Below are 21,489 nucleotides of genomic sequence, written 5' to 3'. Positions count from 1 at the left end.
GGCCAGATTAATGAGGATCGTTTCGTCAATCCTAGAGGGTGTAGCTTTCAAGAACTTTCATTGATCAAAATAATGTCATTGAAGGGGCAACTAATCCATCTTGTTCATGCAAGGCAAGGCTAGAGAGTTTCACAAATTTTATGTCCATCACACGTGCATTAATAATTATCCTGTGCACTGACAATGTACACTATCATTACTTGATGCATTAATAATTATCCTGTGCACTGACAATGTACACTATCATCACTTGATGTATAATATATATCTAAAATTTGAATTTTAAATTTAAATTTACATTAATTATCATTATTCAAAACTGATAATATATATATTTTCATTGTATCAAGATTAACCTATAAGGTTTATCATGAGTCATCAAGCTAAAAGCTATAAGGTTGGTCATTGAATATCCAGTTGGTGAAGATTGGACCATGAGATTGGTTCGAGAATTGTCAAACTAATTGTAAGTTGTGAAAACAAAAGTTGGAGAAGAACCGTGTCTATTAAGTTGTGATATTAAAATCACAAGGTGAGTTGTCAATAAATTGATAACAAATTATGTGATAAAAACTAATGATTTCGAAAAGATGTAATCAATCAATCACAGCAACTGATTGATTCGGAATAAATCTGGGCAGCAACAAAGATGAATAAATGAATTCTGACAGTCAAAAATTAATCAACAGAAGATGTGAATCTGTCAAAGAAAAAAGGAAAGATCATTGACTAATCAATTAACCAAGATTCTTATCAAGAAATCATTTGGAAACGGAATCTTTAGCTTGGAATATTTGAGAAAAACTTTGCAAAAGAAATCAGCCTCCATTTCCCCTTTCTTCTGTTCTAACTCGAGTGCTTTTGCAAGAAAGTCTGTTAAACATGAGTCTACAAGAAAGCTGATGATATTTTATCTCCCCCACACATACCAAAGAAGCAAAGTACAATGTCCGAACCGACGACGACAAGTGTTTCTTCATCTGCTTCATGCCAATCGGCGTTGTTCCCAATCCAATGTGGTACTCTCTGAAGTCTATTCCATTATCGAGTTTGTCCAGCGGTACTTCATCTCAACGCAAAAGGCAGTTGCAACTCCAAGATGTAGCAGCATGGAGAGACACCACTTTACCTTATGGTATGAGATTCATATGTGTAGGGGATTGGCTCTATGGCATTGGTGGTTATGATGACAAAAGGAGTTACTATGATAGCCAAGATATTTCGCCCATGGAGTTGAGTTTCACCAGTCTCTGGCCACCTCAAGGAGATGATATGCATCTCAAGAAGTCCACAATGCATAGGGGAAAGTGTTTTCCCCATTGTAGATGAAATTGATGGTTTTATTTATGCCCTTTTTGTGCCGCCCGTGAAAAGAGGTAACCTACTCGACACTGTCTTCGAGGTTTATGATCCTTGCGCGGATAAATGGACTCATCTGCAAAACCCTCCTTTCCTGAGGATTGGCATTCCCTACTCATACGTAGTTGTTGGTAAGAAATTATGCGTTTCAACCTGGAGTGCCTCGTGTGCTTTCGACACTAGCACTGGGGATTGTGAGGCTTATGAGTTGATTCTTGATCACGATCAGAATGGCAATGTTGATCTGCGTGAACAAGAAAGGACTGGATCGAGTCATCCTTTCAGAATATCGTCAGCTAGTCCTAGAACGGGATTGTAAATATAGTCCTTCATTCCTATTTGTTCAAAATGCCATCCTCTATATGTGGAGGATATCTTGTTGTGCAATGTGCCTATCTTGGATCCTCCTGTGTCTGCTTTATAAAATGGTTGGTGGCATAGTTCAAAGGAGGCTACTCATGTTGGACTGTGACATAGAACCTGGCCCTTGTGCTGATTTTGTTGATCTTTGAGGAGGTTACTTTTGTTTTGTTTCCCCCACAAGGTAACAGGAATGATTCCGGGAAAAAAAATGAAAATGTCAAGGTGTCAAAATTAGTAGATGCAGTTTCAGGTTCTACATTGCTGGAATGTGGAGATGTGAGGAAATCCACTTTGAAGGTTAGAGACAAAGTGGCCTTTTCCAACCCATCTATTTCTTCACAAAGTAAAACATAAATGCTTCAAAAATTACAAATCCTTATCCCCTATGCTCTTAAATATTGAGGTAGAGATTACAAGGAGAAATTTCCAAACAAAGTGAAGAAGAAACCATTGTGGCATGAAGGAATCTCTAACCTTGATGCCAATATTTTCCTCTTTTATTCAAAAAAATATGTATGGCATGCACGAATGTAATCACCATGTCTATGCCACAATGGCTAATTACTGACTAGTCTGAAATCAAGAATAATGACAATGAAACGTAATTTATACAAAATTTCAGTGCTACTGCTAAAGATAAAGTATGCGTAATGTCTAGCTACGCCCATCATTTCAATATACTCTCTCCGTCCTATTAAAAGTGTCATATTTTCCTTTTTTGGATACCCTTCGTTAATGATGCATAAAGACAAATATGATAGAATTGTTTTCTACTTTTATTTTGACCAACATATGATTAAGGGTAAAAGTGGAACAAAAGGAAAAAAAATTTGGGATAGTATACTATATATAAAAAGCACATATCCCCAAACATGACTAAATATATAGAACGGAGGGAGTAATTGCAAGAAAAGCTGCTCTAAATTTCAGTCTTGTTTTCAAGGTTTATTATTCTTTTCAAATTAATCATTAGAGCAACAAGATTTAGTCCTCTTAAGTTTTGATAACAAAATATTAAGACGTGCGTAAAAATGTAGTATATAGAACAATAATGTAAATACTACTAAAAATCTCAATATGGCATCTTCACCATCTTTTTGTTTTCTTGAAATGAATATGTGGCCTTTGTCTAGGCTTAATTTCATTGTTGCTGTCATGGGAAATTTCTCCCTTTTGTTTGTGATTGGCAGTTTGGCACCATTTCCTTTTCTAATTATACGATGACCACTAACCTGTCAATTGTCATTCAATTGTTTATGCTTTTTTTCTTAGGTAAATTGTTTTTTCCGTAATTATTGATACTCATTTGTTACTGTTTCTAAGCCATTTTCGTGTATATTGAGTTATTGACAATGCTTGATCAATTTATAAAAAATGATAAAAGAAAAATCAGTACATAAAAAATATGATTTTTTTTTTTCTCTTGTTATCTATTCCAATTATTGATAGTCAAAATTAAGCTCACAACACATGTTTTGAAGTCCATACAAATTCAAATCCAAGCATAAAAAAACGCAGCTTCTTAGATAAGAATGAAATTAATTTAAAAGGATTTGTCTTGCAAATGAGATTGATCAAGTTGCATTCTCCGTTCATTATCTCATATTGACCAAGAAAGAAGTTTTCAGCTACATCTCACTGGATAGAATATTGCAGAGGACTAAGAGCTTTTACTGTCAAATATTATATGAGCTACACATGACTATCTTCAAGCATTCATGGATTTTGAGCTGGCTTTAGTTTGCTTCTTTGATTCTTTCAAAAAAAAAAAAGAAGAAGAAACACTTACCAATTAATCATCCAATCCATCAGACTTAACACTTGCATGTACAATCCCAGAATACATTTCCATTAATATTTCCCCATACACATCCATCAATATACTTCCTCATCGTTACAATCGTAATGAGAATTCGTCTGATTAGCTTTTCTTAAGTGGATAAAATTGCAATACTATACAATTCGTGGATGTTTCATTATTTTGACTACACAACAAAGTGAAAAAGAAAAAGCCCTGAAAGCCAAGAAAATTCTGTGTTTCTGCCTTTGAGTTTGAGGTCCACCACCAATTATCCAAGTACATACAGCTTATATTTACAGAACTACCATGTATCCTGCTAACTGTTGGATTTTAATACCGTTGAGTTCATAGGCATGATGGAATTAAGAGAGAGCAGCCACCCTTTTTGGGTAAATCTTGCTTTGCATCCTAAAACATTACACTGATTCTCACTTTGCACCCTAAATTTTAAGTCTGAGATGTTTTGCACCTTAAACTCTTAAAAACCATCCTCGTATTGAAGAATTAATCAACTATGGGAATAACATGTTATTTTGGTGAAACTTATCAACAACTTGACCAACTAAAGTGCTTAGGGTGCAGATGTCCACAATCAAAGTTTGGGTTGCAAAGTGACCCAAAAGCCAAAATTTTGGCAGGCGCAGAAATTTTAAAAAAGTTAAAGAAATAAATAAAAAGCACCATGATCTATAAAAATGTCACAAGTCATACCAGTATATTGCAACAAGGAAGAAAATCTCTACAAATTGATTCAAACTTGCCTACCTGCTGTTCAAGCTCTGATAAATCCCATGAAATGTGTCTCCTCAATAAATTTACCATATGCTTTTATCGGTTTTTGATTTCTTTGTTTTTCGCAGAAGAAAGTCTGATGTGCCAGAACTTCTTATGTTACCTCGAAAAACTTATGCAGATGTATCCAAATTCATTAAAGCTGCTGCCACGTTAAGTTGATAAATCCTATTTCTTCTTATGTTGCTTCTGTTAACTTTGTGACTAACCATCCAACCAAAACACTGGATCTCACCTGCACTCAAAAAAGGAAAAAAAAAAAAAAAACTGTTGGCAACTGAATCATCGTTACTTGAAGACAAAAAAAAAAAAAAAGTAAATAGCACCTGCAGCATCCACCTGTTGTCAGACAGGAATCCTACTTCAGAGGCTTCATCCCCTGCATAGTTGTACCTCGAATTCAGTTTCTCCATGAGTATTTGCGAGTTCAGCTCAGACTATTAACAGAAAAAAGTCATTTGGCATGCTTAGACGAACTAAATTCAAGTAATCAATTTTTAAGTTGCCTATACAGAGCCAAAAGTGTACCAGTCTAACCATGATATAGATTTCTAGAAATATGTATTCCACTAAAAAGATGATTAACATTCAGTCAGTTTATTCTCTGAAAGTATAACATCTCCAAGACCTTTCATACTACTCGTTCACTTTTATAACACAGAAAGCTTGGTCAAATTCAAATTTTGGTTTGAAGTTACGTAAGAAATATTGACAATAGCCAAAAACATATATTGGAAATTGCACAAATGAACTAACGGTGCATATGCATGTCAGGGATGGTAACGCATAAGAGGTATCTAGATATGATAATTCTAGGGAATAAAGGAATCTTATATTACCTTACCCATGTTTGGGCATGTCAAAAAAATTAGAAGTTTAGAAAAGGATCATTTCTGCATTCTCTTGTTTGTTTAACCTAAGGCACTGGTTTCCAACTAATTAAAGCTCTAGAAGGAAAACAATCTTTTAAAATACGGCGTAACAGATGTTGTGGCACTGTAAATGTGCATCCAGAGCCATAAAATAGCAAGTTGACAATTGGCTCCTTCCTCCACCATCAAAAACACCTTCTTTGTATCTCTTCCCCATCAAGACACTACATGATGCTTGACATACCCCCAAAGTGCTGATATTGGCCTAGTCAGTAGCTAGATTCTCCTCCACCAACTCTGTTCATAGGAAACAGCATGTGCTGACAATAGCCAAGTTAAGGGAACACTCAACATCATCCAGTGAGACATCATCAAAACACCAACTAATGCACCTAATCATCAAAACCAAGCCTACTGGGATATCAAAGCCAAACTAAACAGCTTCCAACATCTCATGGGAATTTGAGTTCTTTTTCTGGGGCACAGTATCAGGCCTTATGTTGTTGCTTCTAATGTTTGAAATTGAAGTTAAATGGAGTTCTTCCTTCAACACTATTGTAACAGAAGGTTAGTTTTCTGAGGAATATTTTAAATTTTCAAATTGGAAACAAGGCCAAATTCATCAGGAAGACACTCCTTTAAAACTCTATGAATGATGCCTTTAAAGATAAGTACTGCATCAAGCAACACCTCAAACCTATTAAACTTCACAAATGGAAGCTGCAGACTTAAAAAGATCTTTTTTCCAATTCTTCCCCTTTGCTGTGTTGTAGTTTGTTGATTACTTGACAGTCTATTTCTAGATACCTGATTGACTAAAGAAATCCACTTTTTTCCCTTAAGCAAACCATTTTCAAGGGCTCAGTGGAAGCTACACAACTTCAGGAAGCTCCTAAAACTTTCAACAAGGAGGAGGTCATTATCCTCAGATTCCCTAGCTCCTCTTATCTCTTAAGAGCCAATGCCTTGAGAATGGAAGAAGAAAGAGATGAATGGACTCAACAAACTGCATGCTAAAGCCTATGTAGTATGATATGTTTTAGATTAGCATGTAAAATCCCAAGTAAAAGGCAATGTTGAATCTATGTCTAGAAATGTAGCTTTCTTGACTGAAGAAACAGTCCTCATAAGGTGTCACATGGAAGTTTACTGTTTTTCACCTTGGATGCTCTAAACTCATTCACAACCATTCTCAGTGAATCATCCGATAAGATCAACCGAGATAGAGCACCTGTGCTTAAGCTGAAAAAAGCATCCCAGGAAAAAGGAAGAAGATTAAGTTGAGACAGTGGTAATATCAAATAATGCAGTAAAACATAATAAAACGAAAATGCAGCTTAGAATTAATTATCATTGTACCCCAACAAGCGTGCAGCATCCGAGACAGATCCATTAACTGCAAATATTAGATCAAGTAAAGCTTGCAATCCCTGTGGATGAAGGCAGAAAAGGAGCAAAAGAGACTCACATACACAATGCCAGATTCAGTACTCAAAAAGACAACTTGGAAGAAACAAGGATTGGCAAACCAGAACAAATTTGGGGTTATTTGGTCCAATTTGTGGCCCGCAGTCTGATCCCTTGATGGTTGATCTGGCAGGAAGTATTTGAAGAAGCTCTTGAGGAGGCGTGTAGGTATCAAGCACCACAGGATTCCTAACTAACTTAGAAGAGTCAAAACAAAAAAATCAGAACCCAAATGATGGCTGCAGTCCCACATTTTTGTGAGACCTTAAAATGATGGCTTTCGGTCCCACATTTTAATGAGACCTTAAAATGATGGCTCCACAATTGGCATAAATAACATATGCTCGTAGGTATGTAGGGGTAGGGGTAGGGGTAGGGTCTCCAGGAACTCTACAGTACAATCAAGAACCCAAATTCTCAGATTCTGTGGAATAAAAGAGAAAAGAGAATCAGGGGATGCACATTGTCTTAAATGTCTAAACTGCTAAACACATCAAGAAGTGTATCCAAAGGCCTTCAATCCCCACACTTATCTTAACAGCAAGAGCTCTTTTTCTAAATCCTAAGTAATAGTAACTAAGCAACTCATCTATTTTGCTAAAACTAAACTAGCAACAGCACAGATGAACAAAGATAGATAAGGATAACAGAAAGAAAGAGCAGTGGAACAGATGGAACCTTTGAGAGCTAAGAGTGTACGTAAGCGAGATAGAGCTAACGCACGGTTCCTATGCTGCGACCTGTCCTCCACAGCCTGGGCAACGATTCCAGTAGGGAGGTGCTTGAGGCGCACAGCAGACTCGCGCTTGTTACGGTGCTGTCCCCCTGGACCAGAAGCTTTAAAGGTATCCATCTCGCATCCCCTCAGCAACTGCTCATCCGACATTGTCAAATAACCGCGGCCCGAAACAGCAATGGGAAGACCACCACCATCATCATCAATGTCCCCGTTCACATTTCTATTGCCACTAGCTGCTGCCTTGTTGTTAACATAACCATTGGCGAAATTCCTATCACTAGTACTTGTAGTACTCGTGCAGAAATTCTTGGCCCTCGTATTTCTTTGTTGAATTTCAATTGCCCACACATTTGATTTTGATTTTGGATATTTAACAGCAGTGGTGCTGGCATGGTAGAAGTAACCACGAGAAGATAGAGCAGGACGATAGCAGTAATTCAAAGAAGAGAAAGAAGAACAGGAAGTAAAGAAGTGAGTAACAAGCCTTTGGAGTTTCAGAAAGGGGAAGAATTCTGCTATAACCATGGTTCAAAGACTTAGGCTGAGTCTACAGACTCAACCCGTACTGACTCATCGATATCATATGCACGGCAGTGGGTGGTGGTGAAATTTGGAGAGGAGAGGAGAGGAGACTCAGGAGGGCAGAGGAGAATGAAAGGCAGAGTCGCTCGAGGGTAGGGATGGCAATTGGGGCACCCGCCCGCGGAGGGCTAATGGGGCGGAGCGCATCTCCTGCCTCCTCACCCGTTTAAAAAAATAATATATATATATAATATTTAATTTAATTAATTACAAATTTATAATAATGATATTATCAGTTATATGTATTATATAATGGATATTAATATATATAATATAATTTATATTATTAATTAAACTAATAATTATACACATGTCTATTAATAGAAATTATTAATTAATTATATTAAATTAACTAATATATTTATACTAAATTCATAATTACATTTAACACAATAACATTTTTTTCTTAAAAAAAAACACAATAATGACTTAATAATTATATTTGTGTCAAAAATGAAAATTTGACTACTTTAGTTATATTTGTTTCATCGTGTTAGATTATATTCAAATAACTTTTGTTTGATTATTTTTATGAGTTTCAATTGTGAAATTACAATGGATAAAAGTTTATTGATGTGTTGATATTTTAGTACTTGATTATTTGCTAAATTTTGACTATAAAAAAATTATATGATAACATTTTATTAGCCCCGCGAGGGGAGCGAGGCTGGACGGGGGTGCGGCGGGAGGAGAGCGGGGCGGGGGGAATTAGCGGGCAATGGGGCAGGGGGTGAGGAAGAGGTCCCCCGCCCCAACTCTACCCCGTTGCCATCCCTACTCGAGGTAGGGGGAGATACGGCTACGAAACATCAAAGCTAAGCACTGTCCTTTGGATTTTTTATTATATATTTTTTTTGACTTTATTATAATTTTTTTTTTTGGTAAGAAAATTTTGGATGGGTTGACTCGGTCATTATCACCGATCAACCATGCTTCCGGAATCATAGTTAGACATCGAAATCATAAATCATAATCATAGGTGAGCATGCTTTCAAAACTATAAATCGCTCACAAAAATTCTTACAAGTCATCCTCCACCAGCTCACGAGTCATCCTGTACTAGCTCATAAAAACTCTTAAAAGTAGTCCTCCACCAACACAGCTCTTATATCGATAGTGGGATTTAAATACACAACCCTCACATCTCACCCACCAATTCGACAGCTGGATTTAAACATACAACCACTTACATCTCGCCCACTAATATGCCCTATATTAGTGTTGGTGAAATATGAATGTATAACCCGCACATGAATCCATAATAGAATTCAAATGCATATTTTATGTGAAATTGATCTATCCTTACCTAAAGCAAAATTCGAATACACAACTTTTTGTAAAAACGTGACCCCTCCGTGCCAATTGAATTCTTTGGCAACCCTGAGGAATTCTCCCTAGGTAATTGTGGTTTTACATGGACCATTGATATTTTCAAATGATTTATAATTATTAATAGGGTTAATTGCACTTTGCACCTATGAACTATTTCCAAATTGAGCACTACACCCTAAACTTCTAATTTTTGCAATTCACTACCTTTAACTTTTAATTTTTCGTAACATAGTACAATCCACCTAATTTTGACAAATAAAAAGACCGTTTCACACCTTACTCTTGGTTTGTCCTACAAATACCCTTTCTTAACTTTGCAAAAATAATATGGTAACAGACAAAGGCTTTCAATCATAAGAAAAGGAAAGAAAAATAAAAGGTGTTTTTCCTTGAAAAGTTTAGTCATTCTAAGAACCTTCCAAAACTCCCATTGACTCTCAACCTATTGGATGAAAAAAAAAAAACAATAGCAATGCCCACTATCCCCATAACCCCCATCCACCATCCCAGAGAATAGCAGTAAGTAGGGCTGTACACGATCAGTAAGCCATCCTAGCATGCCCTGGCCCCTTCTCCCAATGAAGAAGCGGCAACAACATCACCCACTTGCCTCACTTGAATTCAACGACAAAGACCTTGGTGATAGGGATAGCCTAATCTCAAGATCCATTGTTTCTTCTTTTGTTTTTGACCAAAAAATGGTGGTGGATGAGCTTGAATCAAAAATTGTTGTGGAAGAGAGTTCAAACTAAGATATGGTGTTGACTAAAAAAGGTACTTTCTTCTTCTATATAGGAGACGTCAATACCCATGGATTTAAGAAGTTTTGGTGGTTGTGATGGGGCTTTTGATGCTAGTGAGATTTCGGCATGGGATCTCTCTCTCTCTCTCTGATGAGTGTGGCTGTTTGACGATGGTAAGATATAGGCTTCTCATGAGATGAGTTGTCTCATGTTTGATGAATTGTTAGGTAAGAGTGGTGGAGGTTTAAGAAGTTATAGTGGTGGCGGTGCGATTTGGTCATGAGACTTAGACATGGGATATTTGTGGACCTATTTTCTTTCTTGTTTAATGAGTTTTGAGGAACTGATTCAGTGGTTTGTTTGATGAGTTCTTGAGGTTCTAATTTGTTGATGAGTTTCAAGAGGCTATGGTGCTGGTATGGCTTTTACGGATGGTAAGAATTGGACATGGGGTTTTTAATTATTTTCTTATTTGATTGATTTTAGGAATTTGGGTTCTAGGAATTTGAGAATTTTTTGTCTCCAAAAAACTTGTCATAGGTAGGGTATTTTTGGAAGCTCAACAAGAAATTAAGGGTAAACTAGTCGCACCACTCTTTTTGTGATTATCGTTAGTTTGATTTTTAAATTGTGCCAAAGGTTAAAAGTTTGAGGTAGTTGATTGCCGAAATTCAAAGTTTAGGACGTAAAGTCTGATTCTTGATTAGTTGGTGGGTGCAAACTGCAATTAACCCTTATTAATAACAATAGACTTCCAGGGTTAAACAAGGAACGCGCTAGTTCTCAAATCTCAACCAGGTCTAAATGGTCTAAATAAACAAGTAACATTGAATCATTTGATCATATTTCCTCGAGATCGTAAAAAGTAAGAATACAAAACACACGTGCTCTGATCATTCATTGATTATTTGGCGGTTTTGGTGACATTAATAGTTCTGCTTGTCAGCTCACCTTAAGCTCTGGACCAAGCCATAAATCATAATCATGATCCGTGTTGTAGTACAGGACCCATGACTCACAGGCCCCAGAACAATTTTGTAATGAGATAAACTTTACAAACAGATGAAAAGGTCATTCAAATACAATCAACCAAATACATATTCCAGCAAATTTTATACACAGAGATTGCCCTATAAACCAAAACTTTAGTTTACATGCAAATATGTATATAATTAATAGTCAGTTCTACTACTGTTTGAATCCCTAACTGACATGGCAAGTAGGGGGGTGAGGGTCCTAGAGAGTTTACATGCTTATAACCCCCTTCATCCTGTCAAGCTAATTAAGCTATTAAACTAGGATGGGATCAGTTGAACAGTAGATCATCTATGACTTAGGTTCACAGTACTTTATATGATGGGTCCAAACTTCTTTGTACATCTTCTGGACCAGATCAGTCCATGAAAGTTGACCAACTTTTGCATCAGAGAACCTGCAAGTTCATGGAGCTGAACTGGTGAGGGCAATAAATATCTGCAATCAGCAAACAATTCTGGCAAATTGAACACACTATATGCAACAACCAAAGTCACCGAGGTACATAGGTCATGCAACAGTAATGATATCCATGACATATAAACTAATGGGTGAATGATGGTTCAATATATTGACAAAGACTTGGTATTTCCTGCATTTAACACGGGACATCAATTGTTTCTGCTTTCAAAAACCAACAATGTAAAAAATATCTAGACAAGGGAAGCACAGTAAACAAGCTCTGTGGACATGCATTTCACAATGCACTGGATGAATTTTGCAGAGAAATGAACAGTAAGAAACGAATAACACAAAACTCGAAACAACTATGACAGCTTTATATTAAGTTTATATTCTCCCCTCAATTCTGTGTTAGCTTCTGCAGGTTTGTGATTATCAAAATAAGATATGTAAGGTAATCTCCCTTTTTTAAATTTGGTACAAACGAGTAATAGCAAGAATGTCCTTTACTGAGGAGACATTCATTGAGGTGTAAACAAGCAAATGGACTCATCTCTGCAACATAATAAGTAATGCCAGCAGGAATTAGTCCAAATAACATGTAGCACGCAGCTCATAAAATCTTATTTCCTTCGATTAAGACAATGTCATTCACCCACAACAAAAGACAAATGAATATGTTTGTGCATCAAGAATCAAGCTATTTTCTTATTGATGAAACTTACCAATCAGGTCAGTTTGGAATATAGTCAAAATTAAAACCTAATTATTTGCTACAGCAGTCAATAAATTGGGAAGCTAATTGCTCAGAACTAGGTCTTACTATGTGTTGCTTAACAGCTTGGTTGCCAAGTGCCTGTTCTGCGCATCTCCGCAGCATTACTCGTAGTTGCTTCAGAGGATGACTCCATCAAAGCATGTATCTGAGTCAAAATTCCATTAAATAAAGCAAAATATTATAGGTACGTCAAAAGGAGGACAGGTAATAGGTAATCAGGAAAATCCCTACTCACCACCTCCATACGTTTTCTGTGAGCATCACTTGGTGGCTGCATTACATATCAAATGGAAATGAATATTAATTAACACTGCTCCGAGATGATTAAAAAAACAACAAAGTTCATATCTTTAGCATCTGAAACCCCATCAACAGCATCATAAATCCTACAAGCCATAAATTAGCAATCTGTCCACGTGTGCGGCGCGCATGCACGAGAGAGAGAGATAGAGAGAGAGGGAGGGAGGGAGGGAGATGAAAATGTCAGCCATACAAAGGGGGAAAAAGGAAAAAGGTTAGTGTAATTAAACAAAAGAACCTTTGCACAGAAATGGTATTTCCAAATTAACTTCTTAGCAGTCCATTTCAAGCTTAGGACCCCATCCCAAACCAAGTTTGCCTGTAACTAAAATTCATATACTTAGCAACCATGGGATTTATTAAAAAAAAAAACTCTTGCAAACAAATATATACATAAATACTTACATGGTTCTGTTGATGCTTCTTCTCTTCACTAGAGAAACCAGGGATAGTCAATTTGTAGTTCTTCTCTGCAAAAATATCATCGTTATAACCATGAAACAAAATCCAATTATCCAACTTCCATCTGACGTGAGCAGCTAAAATCATGCTTAGGATATCATCATATATATAAGATCCTCATTCTTCTATTGCATACTGAGCTAAACGCATCAACATAGTAATCCACTGAGCAATGAATTACCAGATCTAATCTCAAGATGAAAAATGAATTATGAAGTCATTGTATTACATAGATCTATCAACAAAAGACGATGAATATTGGTCCCAGTCTATTTATCCAATAGAGTCAAGTATGATCCAGAAGTAATTTAACAGTTGGGCCATATAGAAGTCGGTATCTTACGCTCAGTAATAAATAGTAATAAATTTCATTTCTCTAATATGATAACATAAGAAATCATGCCATTTAGGGGAGAGGAAAACAAAGCTATTAACTGATGCAAAACAGACCTAGATGCAGCAATACATCCTTGGCTTCCAGAGTTGATGATTTCCGATGCTTTGCCAAGCCGCAAGCGAATGAAGTCACCTGCAAAATGTAAGCAAAGAAAAAGTTCAGTAAACAATCTCAAAGACTACTGATCATTTTGCAATGTGAATTATTAAGAATAGTCCAAGAATGGTGGTAAAAAACCACAACATGGTTTACTGTTTCAACATGTAATCAAAGTAAAAAGGAATATGCTAATTCTGATAGCACATTAAAGAATCAAAATGCTGGTCTTCAACTTCAACCTCAGCCACAAACAAGGTTCAATAATGTGAAGAGAAGGTCAAATTGTGACAAAATGATGAAAGAGTCAAACAGGAAAAAGCAGGGAAATCTAAATTGTGCCAGAACTGAAATTCAGTTATTTAGACAATCATAATATCCCCATAATATAAGTTAAGACAGAATGCAGCAACCCCCGGTCACAACTAGGATACACTGAATGTGCTAAATACTTCAAATATCTACAATAAATTCTTGCATAACATTCAATTCTTAAACCAAAAAATAGCCCATGTGCTCTCAACCAGTGTATATTGCTTTTATCATGTCATCAACCAAGTATTACTTCATATATCAATGGTTCTGGATGTCTATGATCACAAAACATGGTAGCCTGCCATTGAAATTGGAAGATATGCTTGCAACTATCAAGTCAAGGAAGTATAAAGCTAGCATCAATGTTGCCAACCAAGATAATACCATCAGATGACAATATCAGTCACTCCATTGTAGACAATGAGATTCGAAGAATTTTAAAGAGAATGGACCTTAAAGATGTCGTCAGATCACTATCAAATACCAAATTCAAGTGAAAGATCTCTAACATTTACCCCAGACTCAGGTGATAGGAACAAAGATTCACAGAAAGAGATTGGCAATGCTCTGCCTGGAAGACAGTGTAAATGTAAGATTGAATGATAATTAGTTATCATATTTTCAAAGCCTAACCGAGTCAATAAAGTCATCAGCAACTTGCAAAAGAAGGTCCTCAACTTCAGGATCCAGCTTTCCTTGTGGATCTACCTGAAAATACACGGGAGATATTAGATGACTCGAGATAATTATTATGTAAAAATTTTCTCGGCATAATCAAAATCTATATCATAAAACTTCACTTATGGAAATCTCTTCCCACGTAAAACTTTCCCATAACAATCATAAGCTATTCTGACAAACAAAATATTTCTTTCTTTGCCCTTTTTTTACCTGCCTTTCTCAAATCCCAAAAATGGGAATGTCAAAAAACGAGATATAAGGACAGACCTGTGAAACTAAGTCCTGTATCCTTCTCTTGCCCAGTAGTTGATTGCTTGCTTCAGTACCTTGACTCGAGCTTCCCCCTGGTGTAGTTGTTCCAGATGTAGTAGCATCTGGCTGTGACCCAGTCAAACTAAGAGACTTCTGTCCTGCAGAGGCTACCATCCTGGGAGACTGCTGCTGCTGATGCAAAGCTGATTGTAGTTGTTGCTGCTGCGGCTGCAGTTGTTGATTCTGCTGCTGCTGTTGCTGTTGCTGCTGTGGCTGTGGCTGTGGCTGTGGCTGCTGCTGTTGTTGCTGTTGGGTTGACTGTGTCTGTTGTTGGTGCTGATGGATCTGAGAATGCCCAATCTGTGGCTGCTGTTGAACCATATGTGCTAACTGCTGCGGCAATGCCATAGAATTCTGGTGCAACTGTGAGGATAGCTGTTGCTGCGAATGGAACGGTTGCCTCTGCTGTTGAAGACGATATGAGGGAGAATTAGGAGATGGCATTTGCTTCAACCACTGCTGTTGTGATATACTATTCTGCATCAAAGCTGGCTGTCCATTCTGAGCCAACGCAGATAATTGGGCATTCATTAACGACGTCCTTGGGACACCCTGAGTCTGTAATTTCTAGAGAAAAACATTGAATCAGAAAAGTGCAGATGAGCCAAAGACCAGTACAGCAAAAGAAGGTGACAAAGAATACATAAATCATTAAATGCCCTGACCATGAAATAAGCAGGTGTTGTAAAGAACTAAGATGAAAACAATTATAGGTATTAACAGGATTAATGAAGTCAATAAACAGCAACCTATTCAAGCCCAAAGCATTGTCGTTTACTTCTCAAAGAGGCTAAGAGACGAATCATCAACCGCCACATGGAAAGTATAAAAGTGCTAATTGCTACAGGTAACAGAAGAATTCGCTAAATGCCAAGTTAAAGTATTTTTCTAACCAGTACATGTTGCACAACTATCTAAGCCCCATATTTCTACTTTTCAGAATTTACTATGATTACATAATCTTATTTCTGATCAAACATCCATGAAATTAGCATCCTAATAAGATCTAATTACATTCAACACCATACAATCAGACATTTCCCAGGTACCGAAACTTAAGGTCTAGAAATTCTCCTCATCTATAGGCAGAATGCAATGTTTACAACATTCAACCTCTGAGCCATGAATTAGTCTAACCCTTAGCGAATAGCTAAGCCACATCATGTCCAGTTAACAGTCTTCTTTAATAATTAATTTCTTACTAGATGAATGGACAAGCATTACAAGCATAAGAAAAACATCAACAATCCCTTCCGCCACCCACGCCCACCACCACCCCTTCCAAAGAAAATCAAATCAGTTGCCAGGGCAGCAGGAGAAATCTTATATGTAACAATCTAATACCTGATCATATCTACTTTCCTGAAAAAGATGAACGTGAGTATGAGGGCGACCATTTCAGAACTGATGCCAAGAGTTGGGCCTGCAATAAATCTACCCCATCCTAGTCTTCTATGAAGGCCCAAGCTGTGAAGGGCTCTAGCAACTATCAAATCATGATTTCTCTTCTGAATGGGGCTGATATGACACAATCACAAAAATGGCAGATTCATAGTGAAGATTACCTTTTTAAATCAGATATCCAGTTAAACTAAACCTATTTGGAGAATTGAAAAGGCAACAGGACCAAGTAGATGTCTCCCTCAAAGCTCCACACCACCAAGAGAAGGAGACAACCTATGCAATACATACACACAAACATACATACATATATATATATATATATATATAGGAATAAAATGGTCCACAGGGTCTAAAATGTTTTGAAAGTATGTGTATCAGAAGAATGACTAAAATACCCAGGATAAAGTGAAACTCAGCTCTAAAGAAAAAAAGCAAAAGAGCATTCATGCCATAAAACTAATACGTTACATAGGCTAATTTATTACCCTCCACTACACACCCCTACCCCACCTGGAAAAGAGAGAGAGAGAGAGAGAGAGAGAAGGCAAAAGTATTGCAAAACTGATCTGAACATCACAGGACACTAGGTAGAATGAATGGCAAATGATTTCATAGTAGACACACTAGAAGAGTTACGAGCATTAATAAAAATAAATAAATGGACCACCAACAACCCCTCAGGCCACCCCCAGCCCCTTCCAAAGAAAGAAAAGAAAAGAAAAAGGCCAGGACTGCAGGAGAAACAATATACATAACGTTCTAATACCTGATAATATCTACTTTCCTAAAAAAGATCAACATAAATATGAGGGTGACCATTTCCGAAATTATGCCAAGAGTTGAGCTGCAATATATGTAACCCAGCCTAGTTTTCTAAGAAGGTCCAAGCTGCGAAGAGTTCTAGCAACAATCAAATCATGATTTCTCTTCTGAAGGGGGCTGAGTTGACACAATCAAAAAAGTGGCTGATTCATAGTTAAGATTACCTTTTTAGATCATATCTCTAGCTAATCTAGACTTATTTGGAGAATCAATAATGCAGTGGGACCAAGTAGATGTCTAAATAAAAGTTCCACGCCACCAAGAGAAGGAGATGACCTATGCAAAAATATATAAAGGAAAAAAAATGGTCTACAGGGTCTAAAATGTTAAAAAGCATGTGTACCATAAGAGACTAAAATAGCCAAAATCAAAGTGAAACTCAGCCTTAAAGATGAAAAGCAAAAGAGCTTTAATGCCATAAAACTAATACGTTGCACAACTAATTTTTATTACCCACACAACCCCCCCCCAACCCCCCCCAAAAAAAAAAAAATTGAAACTTTTGTGAAACTGAGCTGAAAGTCAATGTGACATCAGATAGAATAAATGACAAATGATTTGATAGTAGTCACAATAGCAGAGTTACAAATATAAGAAAATCATCAACAAACCCTCCTGAGGGCCCTGCAACCCACACTACCTTTCAAAGAAAGGGGAAAAAAAGGAAAAAAGAAAAGAAAAAAGGGCCAGGACAGCAGGAAAAATCTTATGTATCACATTCTAATACTTGACAATATCTACTTTCCCAAAAGAGATGAACATGAGTATGAGAGCGACCATCGAAGAACTAATACCAAGAGTTGGGCCAGCAATAAATCTTCCCCAGCCTAGTTTCCTAAGAAGGCCCAAGCTGAAAACAATTCTAGCCACAATCAAATCACGATTTCTCTTCTGAATGTGGCTGATATATAAAAATCAGAAAAGTGGCAGAATCATAGTTAAATTACCTTTTTAGATCATATATCCAGTTAACCTAGACCTGCTTGAAGATTTGAAAAGGAACAGGACCAAGTAGATGTCCCCTTAAAAGTTTCACACCACCAAGAAAAGGAGACAACCTATGCAAAAATATATAAAGGGAAAAATGGTCTGCAGGAGCTAAAATTTTAATAAAGTATTGTGTATCAGAAGAATGATTAAAATAGCCAAAATCAAACCAAAACTCAGCTCTTAAGAAGAAAATGAAAACAGCATTGACGCCATAAAACTAATACATTACACAAACTAATTAATTACGCTCCCCCACCCCCCAACCAAAAAAAAAAAATTCAAAGAGAAAAGAATGAGAAATTGAGCAGAAAGTCAAAGCGACCCAGGCAGAATAAGTGACAAGTAATTCAATGGTAGTCACAACAAAGAGTGCCCAGACAAACGTTAAGAAGATTGAGGTAATTTATGACAATTACAGGAAGATGCCTTATTGATGGACTATAGATATGCCGAACTAACTCCTAGTCCAATTATCGCTCATTTAAAAAATTTACTTTTACTGCAGAAGTACCTCTAGTCTAACCTGATTGATAGCAAGTTGACTTTGCGGTGACAAATGCTGCCTCAGGCCCTGATTTATCCTTTGTTGAGAATATGCCATCGGTCCATTGGCCCTAAGTTGAGAGATGGGACCCATCATCCCCATGGCCTGCATTCCTGACAAAGCTTGCCCAGTTGAACTCCCAGAATGGAGTTGAGACCCTTGCATCATACCAGCCTTCTGCCGTGGCTGCATCCCAATTCAGTTTGTTTCAGAAATATCAACACAAAAAAATTAAAATAAAAGATATAAACAAAACCTCTTCTATGTGTTGACTCTCCATCAATATGAACTAATGTACAACCTAAGTTTGGATCCAAGGGCTCAAAGTCCTGTCTTTGCACCTAAATCTTAATTCCAAAATGTAAATTAACCATTCAAATCAAGGGTCTCGTAATGGTTGGTTCTCAATCAATACACACGAAACTCCATGCTAAGACTGCATGTAGGGGCTCAAAATACATTGAATTATTGAAAATACATCGTAAAACATACTAATAAAGGATCTCCTAGGAAAATACACTAACTACATACTGAGACTAACTCTACAGGCTCAAAATCCAACCTTTGGAAGTAAATTGAAAACTAAAAAGAAACTATCTAAAAGCTCTAAATAACATTTCAATTAAACAGGCATTGTATACCGAAGTCAAAAACGGGGACTGTAAATCGAACTGGGCAGCAGCAGCTGCAGCTTGACCAGAAAGCATTGGAAGGTGGCCAGTCTGTCCCATCAATGCGGACCTTGATAAGTTCCCACTGCCCATCTGAGCCATCTGCCCCATCTGTTGCTGCTGCTGTTGATTCTGTTGCTGTTGCTGCTGTTGTTGCTGCTGCTGAAGCGCGTTGCCACCAAAATTCATCTGCCCATAAATCCCAGCCTGTTGTCTCATCATCCCAAGCTGCTGCTGCTGCTGCTGCTGCTGCATTTGGCTCAGCCTCGCCATCGACGGGGACCTCTGCAAACTCTGCTGCATCTGGAAATTCGCCACCGCAGCAGCAGCCATCAAATTATTCCCACCATTGCTGTTATTATTACCTGCATTACCACTACTCTGTTGCTGAATTTGCTGCTGCTGTTGCTGAAGCTGCTGAATTTGCTGAATTTGCTGCTGCTGCTGCTGTTGTAGGTTCAATTGCTGCTGCTGCTGGGATTGCACCAATTGCTGCTGCTGCTGCTGTACCTGGATCGGCTGCTGCTGCTGCTGTTGCTGCACCAATTGCTGCTGCTGGGACGAATTTAATGGGATTTGCGGGGGAAGATCCACCGAAGACGGCGTTGCTGAAGGAGAAGGCTGCATTAAATTGGAGGAAGAAGATGGTGTCCCCACAACAACTGCCGCTGAAGCCGATGACGATGATTGAAGTTGTGGGTTTGTGGGTTCGATCAATTGATTATTGGATTGAATTGGGTTCGGCGACGGAGATGAAATGTCAGCCATTTTCATCTAAATTTTGAGTTTATTGGGGGTAATTTACAGATGAATGGTAAGAAATTATTAGGGTTTATTTTGGGGGAATTGGGACGAAAATCTGGAGAATTTATTGGGAATTTGCTAAAAGAACAAAGGGAAATTTTAGAGTTGAGTTTTGTAAATTGTGAATTGGGTTTTGGAGGTGGGAGTATGGGATGCTACTCCACCCCGGCCAAAGAGGGATCAAGGTGTGTTTTTGTACTTGGTACTGTCTGCTTATGTACAAGTTCCATAGCAGAAAGAAAGAGGGAGACGGACTTCAAAAGAATTGGTAGCAGTTCATGTTGAAGTTGAACTCAAAAAATGACATTCTTTTATTTTAATTTAGAAGGAAATAAAAGCATGAAATTAGGAGAATCTTTTTTTTTTTTTTTTTGTCAGCAACGATACATTTGTATAACCTATTCTATCCTAATCTAGAGGAAGGGGGAGCCTACGGAGGCTGTGATAGGGGCTGGTGGCCACTGAGCCATTGGCCCCGTGGTTAAAATTAGGAGAATCAAACTATTCAATTTTCAGTGCTCTTTCTCCAATTTAACTTAAAATTAAAGGGGCCAAACCAAACGAGACTAATCTGGACACGTCAGGTAGTGTTAAAACTTGTATTTTTATTTCAACGAATTTGAGATTATGTTCAAGTTTAACTTATTTATATAAGATAAGACGCTAATTCTAATTTTCATTTCATAAGTCACTCAAAATTGTCTAGGATCTAGGTATAAAATTCTTTATTTTTCATGCTTCACTATCTCTACTATTCTTGCCAACATGTGGCCCAATCACTAGCAAATTCTCTTGACTATTGTCGCCAACTTCGAGAGCCAATCATTGTCAAATTCTCTGATTTTTTTTTATTTTTTTATCAACTTGGAGAGGATCACCTTGATTTGTGATCTGTGTATATATATATATAGGGTAAATTATCCAATTGGCCCTTGAACTCTTTGTCTAGATAAAAATAAGTCCCTCATCTATTTTTGGCTGACTTTAAACCCTCGAACTTGTAAAATTGGACACTCGTGACCCTTTTAGCCAGTTTCTCGGGTTTTACAACTGGAAGGCCAATTCACACGAATGCCAGTGTGCTTCTTCAAAGGGCATTTTTGTCCGCATCTTCTAAGCAAAAAGGGAACAACTCCTTCTTCTTTCCTCCATTTCTGCAAAACCCTCGTTGCCGCCGCTTTCTCTCTTATCATTCTCTGTAGGAGAGTGATACCACCGCTCTTAGGAATCTCCCTACTAGCAGAGTCATAGCTATTCCTTTGACTGCCCAATTCTCCCCCACTCTGGACGCCAGTCCTATCAAAATTAGCCACTAAAACTCTATTCTCGTAAACCTTCCAATGGAGATGCCATTGCAGCCGCCGTTCTCGGCGAAACAACCATAGTTGTCTCCGCGCGAGACCACCATATCCATAAGCGCAGGGAG

At 37.5% G+C, this 21,489-nt stretch overlaps 2 protein-coding genes across 8 annotated transcripts; both read right to left on the bottom strand.

The window, feature by feature from the left end:
* Positions 1-3,643: 3,643 nt before the first annotated feature.
* Positions 3,644-8,102, bottom strand: LOC113754336. 4 transcript variants are annotated; one of them, XM_027298723.1, is made up of 6 exons: positions 7,333-8,102; positions 6,717-6,847; positions 6,547-6,617; positions 6,348-6,429; positions 4,642-4,752; positions 3,644-4,550 (listed from the first exon to the last, which is right to left on the bottom strand). In XM_027298723.1, exons 1-6 carry the CDS (start codon positions 7,916-7,918, stop codon positions 4,494-4,496), a joined length of 1,038 nt encoding a protein of 345 aa, XP_027154524.1. In that variant the 5' UTR covers positions 7,919-8,102; the 3' UTR covers positions 3,644-4,493. The 4 variants fall into 4 exon arrangements, with proteins under 4 accessions (XP_027154524.1, XP_027154525.1, XP_027154526.1 ...); XM_027298724.1 differs by having other exon boundaries at positions 4,655-4,752; XM_027298725.1 differs by having other exon boundaries at positions 4,642-4,694.
* Positions 8,103-11,106: 3,004 nt separating this feature from the next.
* On the bottom strand, positions 11,107-20,301 carry LOC113753491 (transcription initiation factor TFIID subunit 12b). 4 transcript variants are annotated; one of them, XM_027297655.1, is made up of 10 exons: positions 19,230-20,301; positions 18,568-18,774; positions 14,784-15,395; positions 14,469-14,543; positions 13,478-13,556; positions 12,971-13,035; positions 12,804-12,890; positions 12,501-12,536; positions 12,311-12,410; positions 11,107-11,498 (listed from the first exon to the last, which is right to left on the bottom strand). In XM_027297655.1, the coding sequence occupies exons 1-9, from the start codon at positions 20,031-20,033 to the stop codon at positions 12,321-12,323; spliced, it is 2,055 nt and encodes a 684-aa protein (XP_027153456.1). In that variant the 5' UTR covers positions 20,034-20,301; the 3' UTR covers positions 11,107-11,498; positions 12,311-12,320. The 4 variants fall into 4 exon arrangements, with proteins under 4 accessions (XP_027153456.1, XP_027153455.1, XP_027153457.1 ...); XM_027297654.1 differs by having other exon boundaries at positions 11,107-11,482; XM_027297656.1 differs by having other exon boundaries at positions 11,107-11,482; positions 12,804-12,884.
* Positions 20,302-21,489: the final 1,188 nt, after the last annotated feature.

This window comes from Coffea eugenioides, chromosome 11, assembly GCF_003713205.1.
Source record: "Coffea eugenioides isolate CCC68of chromosome 11, Ceug_1.0, whole genome shotgun sequence".
Taxonomy (NCBI): domain Eukaryota; kingdom Viridiplantae; phylum Streptophyta; class Magnoliopsida; order Gentianales; family Rubiaceae; genus Coffea; species Coffea eugenioides.
This window is presented reverse-complemented; position numbering and strand designations above follow the sequence as displayed.

Coding starts and splice junctions, on each gene's coding strand:
- LOC113754336 (XM_027298723.1), bottom strand. CDS start 7,918: ATGGTTATAGCAGAATTCTTCCCCTTTCTGAAACTCCAAAGGCTTGTT. Junction 6,618..6,716: donor ATAACCCCAAATTTGTTCTG/GTTTGCCAATCC, acceptor CTTCATCCACAG/GGATTGCAAGCTTTACTTGA. Junction 6,430..6,546: donor GATGCTGCACGCTTGTTGGG/GTACAATGATAA, acceptor TGCTTTTTTCAG/CTTAAGCACAGGTGCTCTAT.
- LOC113753491 (XM_027297655.1), bottom strand. CDS start 20,033: ATGAAAATGGCTGACATTTCATCTCCGTCGCCGAACCCAATTCAATCC. Junction 13,036..13,477: donor GGATGTATTGCTGCATCTAG/GTCTGTTTTGCA, acceptor ATATTTTTGCAG/AGAAGAACTACAAATTGACT. Junction 12,891..12,970: donor AGAAGCATCAACAGAACCAT/GTAAGTATTTAT, acceptor TATGAATTTTAG/TTACAGGCAAACTTGGTTTG.